The sequence below is a fragment of the Xiphophorus hellerii genome, chromosome 19 (assembly GCF_003331165.1).
Source record: "Xiphophorus hellerii strain 12219 chromosome 19, Xiphophorus_hellerii-4.1, whole genome shotgun sequence".
NCBI classification, from domain to species: Eukaryota; Metazoa; Chordata; class Actinopteri; order Cyprinodontiformes; family Poeciliidae; genus Xiphophorus; species Xiphophorus hellerii.
In genome coordinates, this window is record NC_045690.1 from 12,629,241 (window position 1) to 12,643,532 (window position 14,292).

The 14,292-nt window shown below is 38.4% G+C and overlaps 1 protein-coding gene across 1 annotated transcript; it reads left to right on the forward strand.

Moving 5' to 3' along the window:
• The first annotated feature begins 6,547 nt into the window (after positions 1–6,547).
• On the forward strand, positions 6,548–14,262 carry entpd5a (ectonucleoside triphosphate diphosphohydrolase 5a). Its single transcript, XM_032546898.1, has 13 exons — positions 6,548–7,301; positions 7,592–7,671; positions 8,545–8,688; positions 9,084–9,159; positions 9,333–9,368; positions 10,277–10,365; positions 10,445–10,524; positions 10,606–10,667; positions 10,763–10,864; positions 11,555–11,698; positions 11,814–11,867; positions 12,751–12,866; positions 12,986–14,262. The coding sequence occupies exons 1-13, from the start codon at positions 6,884–6,886 to the stop codon at positions 13,073–13,075; spliced, it is 1,491 nt and encodes a 496-aa protein (XP_032402789.1). The 5' UTR covers positions 6,548–6,883; the 3' UTR covers positions 13,076–14,262.
• Positions 14,263–14,292: the final 30 nt, after the last annotated feature.

Below are 14,292 nucleotides of genomic sequence, written 5' to 3' on the forward strand. Positions count from 1 at the left end.
GACTGATGGTACCTGGTACTTCTGGTAGTGAACAATGGCTGCTGTAAGTTGACCTATTTGTTGGGCTGTGGCTATGGTGACTCTTAATAAATTATACAGGGTGTCCTGGTAGTGTCTCAGTCCAGTAAATAAGAAACAAATCACTGGATATTAGCACAAATTCACATGCACAATAATAAATCCATTATCATTTAAGTGTGTCAATACACAATTTGATACATAATTAAATAATTCCAAGTGAAATCTACTAATTAATTTTGAATCCAATATATGAGATACATAATATGTATTCTTTTATTATAATGTGATTCACATGCATGAGTAAAAAAAAAAAACAGGTAAAGTTTTGCTCATTAAAATACTCTCTGACACTTGACTGGCTAAGTTCAACAGACACCTTCTTTAGACAAATCATCTTTACTGAAGCATGGATAATCCCACCTTTTTACTCCTAATTTAATTTAATTTTACTTATGTAATACAGTCTCAAACAGGTGAAGTTCACACATTTAACTGTTGACTAAAGGCTATAAATATATGTCACATTTAATAAGTGAAATACATGATATAGATTACCCAGAGTGATGTTTTCAAGCTTTTGTTTTGGTTATATGAGAAAGTTTTCTCATGACAGTTAAAGAAAACACTACATTTAAGAATAGAATATTACATCAGACCAATCATAAAACATAGAAATTTAAGGTTCATGACAAGGTTGTGTTAACATAATAGATATAATATAAGATGACTTCATAGTAGTTTTGTCACACATATGGAAATGACACAAATCCCCTCTATCTATACATTAGATTTGCTTTGAACATGAATGGAAAATTTATTTTGGATTTTAATTTATTTATGTGAACTGCTCTTTTTTCATGGTAGAATGATCATACAACAGACAACCACAATGTTTTAAAACCAAGAATTTGTTGCACAAATTAAAATCTATCTTTGTCCACACAGGATAAAAAATATACGTACATGCATTCATAAATATATACATACATCTTCATTAATATGGATAAAGGCTCAACCTATTACACCATGGGCCAAAATCAACAATTTCAAATCTAAAACACAAACTTATTCTCTTGTGATTGAATTTCTTTTTACCTGCTCAGCAATAAATTTGAAGGGTAATATTTTATAGCACGTAAAATGTTTGTCTTAATAAAAGATAAGTGGTCAGTTTTCTAACTTTTAGGGTCAAGTGTTTTCGATTTTGTTGGTCTAAAAATTGGATATGCAAACCCAGAGCCACATGTGGCTTTTTGGCTCTACCACAACAGAAGTGCCCAGATAGAAGAAAGCTTTTGAAAGCAATTTAATGGGTTTTTTTTTCCATCCTGAAACCTTTATGTGGGGTACCTATGTATCTTTAATTTCCTTACTAACAGAAATCAGGAGTCACTCTGCCAACATAATTCAATTTTTTTTTCTAAAATAAATATAATTGCAATTGTCTTAACTTTCAGAATAATATAAACTTTTTTCATTCAGTAAATATAACATCTGGCTCTTTGAACTGAAAAGGTTGATGACCAGTCTGGAAGACATTTTTAGTATTTTGCAGCAACAAAAACGAGGAGTTTTTTCTCCCTGTATTTAGCCAAAGTTAATGAATGAGTGAGCCCATATATCTATTTTAGGAAAAACTTTTGTGGCCCTACTGACCGCATTATGAAACAGAAACATACTCGCAAAAATAGACATGTTGTACCTGATATTTTCTATTTAAGCAGATGAAAATTTGACTTTAAAAATCAGCTTCAGCACCTGTTATTTGAGGATCAGATTCAGGCCGCGCAGAATTATTGAAAGGGCCACAAATGGCACACGGACTGCACTTTGGACATCCCTGTTTTTGAACATTTAGCAGCACTAATTGAAAGATTTTACTGAATGTAAATAATAATAATAATAATAATAATAGATTTAATTTATTATGGTTTTCATATCTTGAGATTTTATTATGGTTTTTATAGCTTGAGATCTAATTTTAGCCTGGGTAGCTTTCATTGTCTACGATTAAATACATAATAAATTAAAAGTTGTTAACCCAGTTTTTGGTAAAAAAAAAAAAAAAAAAAAAAAAAAAAAATGGAAGCAAACATTGCAGTTTTTGGTTATATGATCATTCATCAGATGAAGAGCAAAAAAAGATCAAAAGGAAAAGTTAAAAGCGGCTCCATTGTTGCTGTGGTTTCTAGCTCACAAAGCTATCGTGAGTGAAGTAGGTTTCTAGGTCATTGAGGAGCATATAGTGGCTCACCAAAAGAAGAAAAAAAATCCCAAAATGAATAAAAAAAGAAACAAAACAGGTTCTTGATGTTCTTTTATAGAATGTTCTTTTTCCCCCAACAAAAACGTTTTTGCCAGTTGTTGGGATGCAGACAAATCTTTATAGCACAGATTAAGTACTGAAATAAAATATTTTCTATTTCTTCTATTAAATATTATGACATGTAAACGGCTGTAATGATACAAGCAATAATTTCACTTGTTGTTTCAGTGTTCCCACCATCAACAATAAGTGAGAAACATGTAATGTTTTGTGGCAAGTCCTTAACTTGTGCTAACTGCATAATGCCTGAATTTCAATCATGCCTACAAGGTTTTGTCATTTTATTTTATTTTATTTTGGTGAGTCTTGGACAACAGAATAATTATGATGTTGTTTTAAGGGTGTTTCTTTCTTGAATCTCTCTTGTTTTGCACCAAACATGATTCTGTGTTGTTGTGGCTATGACTGGGTCGACAACAACAGGTGCCTGTCTGTGTGGTTTTACATTCTTCTATTTTTTTTAGGCATAAAAGCTGTTATAGAAATTATTAAACAGATAATAAAAATATTTGGTTTCTTACCTCATGCTTCTTAAATTTGAATCCATTTAGCTAATGACAAAATGGAAATTGTTTTATGTGTTTTGGAAGATAATTTTTAATGTTTTTTTTTTCATTAGCTGTAAACTAAGAAAAAAATCACAAGCCTGTCAATTTTCCCCTAAAATCTTGAATGGTCTTTGCTTCACAATCCTTTTAAGGGCATCCCTGTTGAGCACCTACCAGTCTTTTTTCCTTCCACTAAATTTTCCATTAATACACTTGGATACATCCAGCTTCTTTAGTCTTACTGCACCACCATCAATATCAGTGACTGCCTTTTGGACAATGTCCATCCAGAGTCTTTCCCATAGGACATGAGACATGTTTATAAAGCCTTCCTTCTTTAACTCTTTGAATCAAATTACTCAAATGAGCACTCGAATGTATTGCAGTGTTCCTGCTTTAGAAGAATGAGTGAATAAATCAATAAACTAATCAGTGTGCATCATGAAACTCAGATGCATGTTCCCTTGAGCAGCCGACTGACTGAGTATGTCACTCGTCATGTAATTACAGTTTTCCCACGCCGGGCTCTATCACACAGGATCTGTTTGCACATGATCTCTTCCCACAAGTTGACATGAGGTACATTTGGCTCCTGTCTGCAGTATTGTTCGTGTTGTCCTAAAAAGAACTATGTGTTTTTCCACTGCCATCTCTGCCGTTGTTTTCTGCTGCAGTTATGGGAAAACCGCTGAGATAGTTTGCTCACATCTTTGAGGAAGCTCTTCCAACAGAAACAATGTCAAGGCAGGTTATAATTCAGGCTGAAAACCGCTGGATTTTCTCCGTCATCGTGTTCAGGATCTTCCAGGCTGGAGCCTGAATGTCCAGAGTTGATTATTTATCAAACACACACGCACAAAAAGAGGTAGAAACTGAGAGCATGTTGGGTGTAGCTACTGTAAACTGAATCATATAGGGTCGCTCTGCGCTCTGGCATCACGACGAGAGTTTGAAGACTAAATTTAAAGGTAATTACTATGACAGTGAGGAGAGAAAACTGAAATAACCCGGAGCTTTTCAAAGCTGTCATTATCACTGGAATTATAATGACAAGGTTTGGGTCTCTTCAATGGACTTGTTGGGGTAGGACACCCACAAACATGGCATTCCTGAGGGCAACATTGCAGCATATTAATGATATATAACAGAATGTAGATTACAAAGCTGGGGTCCCTTCTCGTGCTTTACGGTTTCAGTTAACTTGAAACGAAATACCAGACCTTGAAACGAATGCTTGTTTTACACTGTGTGTGTGTGTGTGTATAATGTGCTGTGTCATGTCTTAGGTATAAGCTCACACAGCAGTGCATATTTCGCCATCTCAACAAGACTTTTCAGCATTAAATTTACAATATCTTTGAGTAAATATAAGTTGCACTTGTTTGATTGGATATCTGCTTTAGAGTGATATTGCTGCTGCTGCTGCTGCTGCAGCAGCATCGTTTTACAGTTGCAAAATGAACGTAGGTGTGTGTGATTCACCACAGAAACCCTGACTGTACTTAAGTGGATTATGGCTGTCCAAATATTGCACATTACAAATATTACCCGCAGCGTGACACATAGGATCTGTCTGAACATACTTTAAATGGTTTTAAAATGAGCTCACATGGCAGACCAAGAGCTCAGTAAATCCTCACAGAATATTTTCATTTTTGGCTTTTATTAATCTCCCCTCACACAACTGGAAAACCAAGACATCCACCAGCGCAAGACAGCAAGAAGTTCTGCACATGCACACTTTGATAGGGGCAAACGACCATTCTGGTAAACCGCAAGATTGAAAAAAGTAGCCGCAGTATTTACTAAAAAGGAAGGAGGAAAGAAAGTCCAATATTTTTAGTTTAAATTACAGTGTTGGAACAGTGCTTTGCACAGTTGAGTGTCCAGGGAGTGGAATGGCATGATGGGCGAACAGTGCTGCCAGGCCCCACCCTCCCCACATTGTCCTCACCGTGGAGTTCCTGCTCTCTAACAGCACACTTGCCCTCCTCATACCCTCCCGGCATCTCATGCGAACAGCATCATTTCTGGCAAAGTTGTTGCTGGAGCTGAAAGGAGAGCAGGGTTGAGACAGGGTCAGTTTACCAGTGATCTCTATTTTGTCATATTTCTGCTCATGCACAGTGCACAAATTTCACTTCATATGAGGACTTTTTGCACTGGTGTGAAGCATACTTGATGCATCTGCATCCTGCTACAACGAGCTGTGCTTGAGGGGGACAGAATTAGCTTGTGCCATGCCAAACTCCCACCTAAACTGGAGAAACAGCTACTCATGCTTTTCATGCATTCTCTCTTGAAATGTGCCTCGCAGCCTAAACATTTTTCCCTTGTAAACCCTGTGGTTAACACAGAGATGAGTAGGAGTGAGATGATTGCTGTAACATTCTTGTAACTTTTATGCCCACTGGAGAGAGCAGGTTGAATTTGCATTTTTGAAAGTTGAAGAAATAGCTGCAATGGATTGTGAAAAGAAGGTTAAGGATTTTTTGGTGGTGATTCATGCTGCACAACTTGCTCATTAGAGCATTAGCCTTAAAGTTGTTGTTTTAGTTTTGTAAACATTATATTTTATGCATTTTCAAAGAAAGCTCCAAAGCCCAAATTAGATGACGAGTTTAAATCAGTGGGATTTTCTTGCATTTGAAAAAGATGATGTCATTCTCCTGCCTCAGATCTAACCCTCCTCCACCTCATTCATTAAAATTAAAAGCTTTAAGCTCATACTCTGTGCCTATTTTTTTGTTTGTTCTTGAATATTGCAGGCCTTACATATAGTCGCTTCAACATCTTAGGTCTTTTTCTTCTTCTCTTTTTGCATGATGAAGACATTTGTAAAGTAAAAAACACCCCTTTTATATTATATAAAATATCAGAAACATTAAGAACTAAAGAAAAATGATTGTTGATGTTAGTTTCCATCAATTTGTCAGATGACAACAACAACAACAAAAAAAAAATCACATTTCTTTTTGATTTGTTTTATTTTGGTAAGACAAGAATATTATTTGTACATACTATGATAAACTGTATTTTAAAGAATCTGAATAAAAATGCAATCTTAGCAGTAATCAACTTATCAACTCATCAACTTAGCAGTAATGTTTTTAAAGTGCTCTTACCACACACAATCCTGATGGTGGGGATTTCACTTTAGAAAACTTGTTTAACAGAGAAATTACTTTTTTTTTTAATGTCTTGTGGCGCCCCCTGGACCATGCCTCCCTGAGCAGTGAGCCACATTCAAAAACCACCAATAATATAAAAATACATCACTAAAAAAGCTCAGCTGTGGTCTTTCAGAGAAATTTCTCCACAAGCCACAAGAAATGAATTCATAATCCTAATATGTGTGCAAATTTTAAAAGACTAACATTGGTGCTGCTAATTTCTATAAATGTGGAAGCAATCAGCTTTGCTTTTATATCGGCCAGAAAAAATACATCACATATAATTTAAGCAAAAATTAAGCACTTATGAAATTACAAAAGTTCAAAACGTAACAGCGTGAAGGAATTTCTGCAGGCATTAAGTATTTTAAGACCATTTCTTTCAACTTTATCAGTGAGAGCAATTAATTTTTTACACCTTGAGAAACCCCTTCCCCTTTCATATGGCGATTTTCTTTGGCTTCAGTGCAGTCAGTAAGTATGAGCAGAAGAAAATGCAGCCAACAGTAATGCTTCATATAAAAAAAGAAAAAAAAGAGGGAAATACAGCTTGGTAAGCAGGTAGAGTCCTCAGCTCTGCTCTCAGGGAGGGGGAGGGTTGGGGACTCCTGATGGAGTTGGGATGTACCGGCACAGGATTGGTGGATGGCTGCTCCAGATGTGGCTCCATGCCAAGCCCTTACGTCTTTATATACTGTAATCAGATGAGGGGACAGCCCTGAGTGAGCATCGCACCCACTCTGCGTCTTTCCTGCAGCTCCCCTGGTCTCCAGCATCCACAGGTCTTCTCCTCTGCACCCCAGGCTCTGAACACAATGGCCAAGCAGACCCTCATCCTCAGTCTGTGGCTCCTGGCTGGGAGCCTCTTCACCGAGGCGACCTACTACCGCCACCACCGCTACATCCCACACTTCTTCCGCTACAGGGAGCCCTCCACCAACACAGAAAACCTCCTTCCCGACGTCGCAAACCCGGCGCCCGAAGTCTCGCAGTCCGGCAACCCTACCTACCCTGAGGTGCCCGAGGTGTTCCATCCGGCGCCCGAAGTTGTCCACACTATCCCAGAGGCTTTCCACCCGGTGCCCGAAGTCGTGCATCCGGCACCTGAGACCCATCACGTGCTGCAGGTCCCCGACAGAAATCGTGACAGTCGGGTTTTTTACGGGATCATGTTTGATGCTGGGAGCACCGGCACCAGGATCCACATCTACAAGTTCATTCAGAAGGATCCCGGTGAGTGCACTGCCCTCTCAGAACAGCTGACTCCCACTCTGTTTGCTGTTAGGTCATTCGCTGTGTGGTGTCAGGACCAACATGCACCAGCAGTGTAGGGGCAATTTAAAATAGGCAGGAGGTGAACTTTTAATGAGTTTGTGTGAGTCAACTGTTGGAAGCTTTAAATAATTATAAATGAACCTAAATGTAGATGAAAGTCCATGTAATTAGAAGGCAGAGCTGCAAAAAATGCAGAATAAAAAAACCCGTCTAACTTGTGTTATCTGTTTTGTGACGTTTTTTTGTAGTTGAGCTGCCTGTTCTGGACAATGAAATGTTCCATGCAGTGAAACCTGGATTGTCTGAATATAAGGACAACCCTGAGGAGGTATGTATGCATGTTGGCACCATCACGTCATCTTTTTATAGGGAGTTCCTCACTGTCACTGCCACTAAACCACTTGGATTTTGATTGGGTTAGATTTAAGTGATGTAAACCCTTTGTATTTCCAAAATTGCTGCTTCAGCTCTCCATGTCTAATGATTTTTCTTTTCATTTCTACACGAAAAGTTGCTGCTCTCCAACCTTGCATTCTTGGGGCATAAAGAAATTTCCATTCACACACTGATGCCATGAACACACTCACTCAGTCACTTTAAGGAACTGTAGTCATGTTGTTTCTTTACAGACATTTGCAAAGTCTCAGCTAGGGGGAGCATACAAACAATGAATAAAAGGAACCCGAGAATGGAACTTGGAGGACCTCCACAGGCGATCTTTGTTTGTTAAGATTTATATTTGGTATATGACACAAAGCGGTCCGTTTCAGCCAAATAAGATCAGAACCAATTTAACACACCACTCAGTTTACTGGCTTATGAGCCTCAATATGAGGAGTCGCAGATTCCTACCATGAGTATTTTGAAAAGTTTGAGAATTACTGCCTTTGCAAAAAAATAAACAAACAAAATCAGCTATTAACTCTGCCAGAGAGAGAGAAAAATGCACTCTATAGTCATTAGCTTAAGTTTCTAACATCGTAAATGTATAACTTAATTTATAAACAGCAGGAAAGCTCCATGTGTCTTACATGGAGCTTTGCTCATTGTCACCAAACCACTCACTTGGGTTTTCATTGGGTTTGTTTAATGTGATGTAAACTCACTTCAGCTTCCAAAATAGCTCCTGCTGCTCTCTTCTCTAATGTTTTTTTTAATGTGCACTAATTAATAGAACAAAAAACATTGTTGTCTTCTGCAGGGTGGGAACACCATCCGCCAGCTGCTGAAGATTGCCAAGAAGACAGTGCCAGAGGAGGAGTGGAGGAGGACGCCAGTGGTCCTGAAGGCCACGGCGGGTCTGCGCCTGCTGCCCCTGGAGAAGGCCAATGCCCTGCTGAAAGAGGTGAGGCACATTTTTACTCTGCCATCAGACAGTTTAGCTCAAACCCCAGCCGTCCCACCAGGGATAGGGATGAGAAAACCACTAAGTGCTTACAAGTGACACTGAACGAAACAGCAGCAAGTCTGCCCATTTGGTGGTTAACATGTTGCAAAGAACAGCTGTTGTTGGGTTGTGTGGAGCAACCATATTTGGCATTTTAAGTATTATCCAGGCTTCTGTTCCAGCCATGTTTGTGGTTCAGTTGTGTGTCACTCTAAAACAGTCTACCAGACTGCACTGTTTGTAAATCAGGTTATATTTACTTTTTTATTTTAGACAAAATTAGATTACTCAAGTAAGTGTTGCTCTCATAAAGCATACAGCTTTGCTGAAGCTATGATGAATCAATCCTGCAGGTACAAGAGGTTTTTGAAGAATCACCTTTCTATGTGCCAGAACACAGCGTTACAATCATGAATGGAGCGAATGAAGGTGAGTAAACTTTATCTGCTCATTGTCATTTAATGGTTTTGCTGGTCTTATTGCTTTTGCTAAAGCTTTTGCTAAAGACCAGTGACCAAAAGGCATCCTTAGATTATTCTGTATTTAATTATCAATAAAAAATAGGGTGATTAATGTAATTATTTTTCTGCATGTGATTTTAGGAGTCCTCGCCTGGGTCACAGTGAACTTCCTCACAGGTAAGGCATTTGGGAAGTTTTCTATACTGGTGTAAGAGGTTGCAGGAGGCACTTAGATTCTCAGTTCTGTATCCCAGACCCCAAATGAACAGCAAAATATGGATTATATTGTTACACTGCTGTGGTTTAATCACATTTATCTAAAATAAATATATGTTCTCTGCCTTGTTGGACATAATTTTAATCAGTATGGAGATACTAGTGACTATAATTAAAATCCTGAGTAAAACTAGAACATTCCTGAAGAATATTTGATGGTGGCTGCCACTTGGTGTGTATTGTCAAACACCTTGATGCCTTTATATTGCTGGGTTACATCACTTTTTAGCATTAAAACCCAATTGCAATAATTGTATCCATAAAAAGCAAGACTTCAATGTCCTTTTTTTCCAGAACTTCAATTATGTAACATATGCATTTTGAAAAGCTTTGCAAGTTTTATTTAAAAAAAAAAAACAAAAAACAAAAAAAAGAACAACAAAGCTAACCGTGTTGATTTCTGCTTTAGACCAGTTATGTATTTAAAACCTACTCTTGTTATATTCCAACATATATGTCTCCTTTTTTGAAGAGTGTCTGCTTGCTTTAGTTAAAAATATATCAGTAAATCCATTTTGCATTGCTAATTTAAGCTCTTTAGGAATTTGAATACTTCTGTAATTGCCATTTTCTTTATAAAAGATTGAGAATCTTATTATGATGAGTGTTTGTGAGCTTTACTTTGAAAGTCAAAGTTTCAACCTATAACTTGTAGAATTTCTTGTTTCCAAACAAGCAAAATCACACAATATCCAATGGTCTAAATAAATGGCTGCCTCAGTTATTACTACACTTTCAACATTCAATACAATGCCCCATCAACCTTCATCTAACTTGATTTCTGCCTCCTTATTCTTGTTTTTCAATAGGCCATTTGTATTCCAACACCAGGAGGACAGTGGGGATTCTGGATCTGGGTGGAGGATCTACTCAAATCACTTTCCTTCCAAAATCAAAGGTGAATGAAGTTTTTCATGTGCAAATTTAATAAGTTCAAGTCTTTTAGAACTGACTAACACTTCTCTTTGATCCACCAGAAAACAATTGAAGTTGCTCCAAGAAGTTTCACAGCCAAATTCAACCTGTTCAACCATACATATGAACTCTACACACACAGGTAAATGACTTGGCAAATGTGGGATTAAAAAGTAAAGCATGGATACTTTATTTATTCTAAATATGTGCCATATTTACATAGCTACCTTGGAAATGGACTAGTTGCCGCCCGCCTCGCAACACTTGGAGCACTAGGAGCCGATGGTAAGTCATATTTATTTTACTATGTCTGCATTGTGCATTTGCTCTGGGAAATGCTCAGTGTCAGGCAAAAATGTTTATTGTTTATGCTTTCCCAGGACTGGATTGGAAAGTCTTCACTAGTTCCTGCCTCCCGAAAAAATACAGAGAAGAAGTGAAATTTGGAGGGGACAGCTATAAAGTTAGCGGGATTCCAGGCGGTAAGATAAAAGCCTCCTGAGGTTTTGAATGCTCTCCCATTGTCCTGACTCCAACAATCCATACATTCCTCTCTCTAAAGTCTTGAACCCAACAGAGTACAGTACAATACAGTCTCACAGGAGAGCACATATCAGCCAGTGCTCGTTTAATCTTGGCACCAAACACATGTTTTATCGTTCTCTCTCTCTTATTGTTCCCACTTGGATAATTAAACTGTCGTCAACCTTGTATTTAGATGAGAGTGAAGACTGTCAGTTAACTTCACAAATAAGCGAGTCACTCCCATACCACAGCCAAGTAGCCAAATGTTGCCAGGTCATCCCTGAGTTGTTATATTTTTCATTGCAGAGAGATCATTTTGATGTTGGCCTGGTCACAATTGGGTGTTTCAAAATAGGCGGCACAACTGGGCTGTGCTAGCTGTCACTCCTGTCAACACATGGTTTTGCCGGCACAATTGCACCAACTGTTCCCATAGGGCCGTGTGAAAGTTGTCCCTCTGGGGCTTTCCTTTAGATAATGTCTGGTGAGCCCCGAGTTTCACCCGCCCGCTGACCTCGGAGTGCGGCTTCCAGCTTTCCTAGTTGCATTCCATCCATCTTTGCTTTCCAAAACTCCCTCTTTTCTTCACTTCCCTTAATGTTAAGGAAGACCACTCTTTAAACCTCTGCTGTCTTGTCTTGTTACAGGATATGCAGGCTATAAACTGTGCTACTACGAGGTCATGAGGGTCGTCAAGGGAAATTTTCACCAACCGTACGAAGTGAAAGGCAGCAGCGTCTTCTATGCTTTTTCCCACTACTATGACAGAGCAGTGCAGACCGGCCTTGTCAGTAAGTGAGAATAGACCTTTGAGCCACTTTCCAGCATCATTATCTTTTATGCTAATTATAATTTCTTGCACAAGGTTGGTATTCAAATTGCACGTTTGTTTTTGTTGCACACCAGGCAGTCTAGGTGGTGCGGTTGAAGTAAGAGACTTTAAGAAGAAAGCCAAAGAAGGTAAGAGTTACATCATAACCTCCTTAAAGTAGTCGAAGGTGTTGGGAAGGTTGAGTTGAGTTTGTGTATCTGATGGCTTAAATTGAGAGCTGATGGGTAGAAAAGGTTATGGCCATATCACCTTGCTTAGTTCTGGTCCAGAGAACATTAATAAACAAGTCACTGATGATCTTAGAGGTCCAGATTGTTCATAAACATGACAAATAACTTAAATATATTTAGACCAAGGATCACTCAGTACCATATAGATCAATAAAACTACTTTAAATTCAATACTCAATACAGAACAGAGCCTTGGAGAACCCCACATGTGATTTTTGGTCACTAAGATTTTTTATTGCCAAATATCACTGATCTAAAGCAACTACAGTACTACAATATCATAGCTCAATTTCTCCAGCCAAGAAAGAAAAACTTCCACATGTTATGGTTATCAATTTAACTTTCTGGCCACCATAATGTAGAACCTTGCTTATAGCCAACAGGAATGAGTCGGTGAGTTACATAACACTGTTTGTGTTGTGAGAACACTGTCACAAGGTCTCAAGAAATGAGTCTCACTCAAGTTCGGCTGGCGGGCGAGCTGAAGGTGTCTGCAGGTCCCAGGCAGGAGGGCACCTGGCAGATACACACCACCTGGATGCTGGAACACACTGACACACACATAAACACATGCCTGGCTGCTTAACACCACCACCCACCCGCAGCCTTGTGCTGACCCCCAGCCGTACTCCTCACACCTCCCTGCGTACGCAGACACACATAACAGAAAGGTCATTCTGTCAGGGGTCAGAAAAGGTCTCCCCTGTACTTCTTTATGGATTGTCATTGAAATATTGTTTTGATATATGTGAAACATGTTTGTTTTTTTCTGTATTTGCAGTGTGCAACAAAATGACCAAATACCGTGCCATCAGCCCTTTCCTCTGCATGGACATGACGTATATTACTTGCCTGCTAAAGGAGGGCTTTGGCTTCAAGGACAGCACTGTGCTGCATGTAAGTGACTCAGGTTACTAACTGCATTGGATGTGGGAGTCATAATGTCCCTTGATTCAAACATTGAGAAAAGTCTCTGTATTTAGATGGAGATTCTTATCTTAAGTTTTTTTCCTCAGCTGGCCAAGAAGGTGAACAATGTGGAGACCAGCTGGGCTCTGGGGGCGACCTTTGACTTCTTCAGGAACTTCAACATTAACCAAAACTAGCTGCAGTCGCTGCCGCTGGCACTGAGAGGGACAGTCTGTCACTGTGGGGCCTCCTTTCCTCTGACCACCCAACCTCCTCAATTCTTACTAAAACCTCATCATCCTGCAAACACTTAATGGACTCTTTTTTTAAGAAAAAAAAAAGAAGAAATCACTATATTTTTATAAGGCCAGCTTTTTCTACTGTATATCGAGCTCATCGTTGATGGGTTGACTTTATTTTTATAAAACGTTTACATGTTTCCTAATGGGTGGCGGACCTGAAATGGCTTTCTGGCCAACCTGTAAAGGATAAAGAGGGGAACTTTGGAGGCAGTGATAGGAGCCATGGTATTTTGGTGCTTACTGTGGTCCTGGTGCGCTGTGCAGAACAGTGGAATAAATTTAGACAATAGTTGCCAGAGCCGCAACCACAATTGTCTTTCTAGATGCTTGTAAATCTGTTCACTTTTTATTCTAGCTGTAAATCTTTTTTATATATATACATATATATATACAGGGGCCCAGTTAATTTGCTCTTGCCATTAGATAAATAAGACATCATTGGAAACAGATGACTACCAGACAGCTTCTTTTTCCTCAACATCGCACAAAACACTTTAACTGCAGTTATTGTAGCCAAGACATGAATATTTGCTTTGACTTCCTTTACAGAGCTGTATATATTTATCATTATTTGGGTTTTTTCTTAAAAAGACAAATGCTGTAGGAAAATGCCTCTAACATTGAGTGAACCAGTATAGTCTGTTCCACCAAGAGCAGGAGAGAAAAAAGATGTTTTTTTAAATCTTATTTTATTGTGACTTGGGAAGCCACTCAAGGATCCAGCAGCATCATCTGCAGCCATTTAATGATACATAAACCCAAATTATATAAAACATGTCTGGGAACTATGCTTTCTTTACTTTTTGTGAATTGTACAAATATTTAAATAGTTGAAAGTTTATTATTTTTTATTATCTGTACTCAACATGTTACTGCTCTTCCTTCAATATTCTGTGTCTTCATTATTCATCATATTCAGTTACTACTGCTGTACATACACAATGTAAACTTAGTGAAACTGTTTTTCAATATTTACAAAATAAATTGTCATGCCGCACAATTTCCGAGAAATATTGTCAGTATGAAAAGTCTGATGTCTGATCATTTGTACATTGTTTTTAATAAATGTGACAATAACCAAACAGGTATGTTTTAATAAAACTTGAAAATGT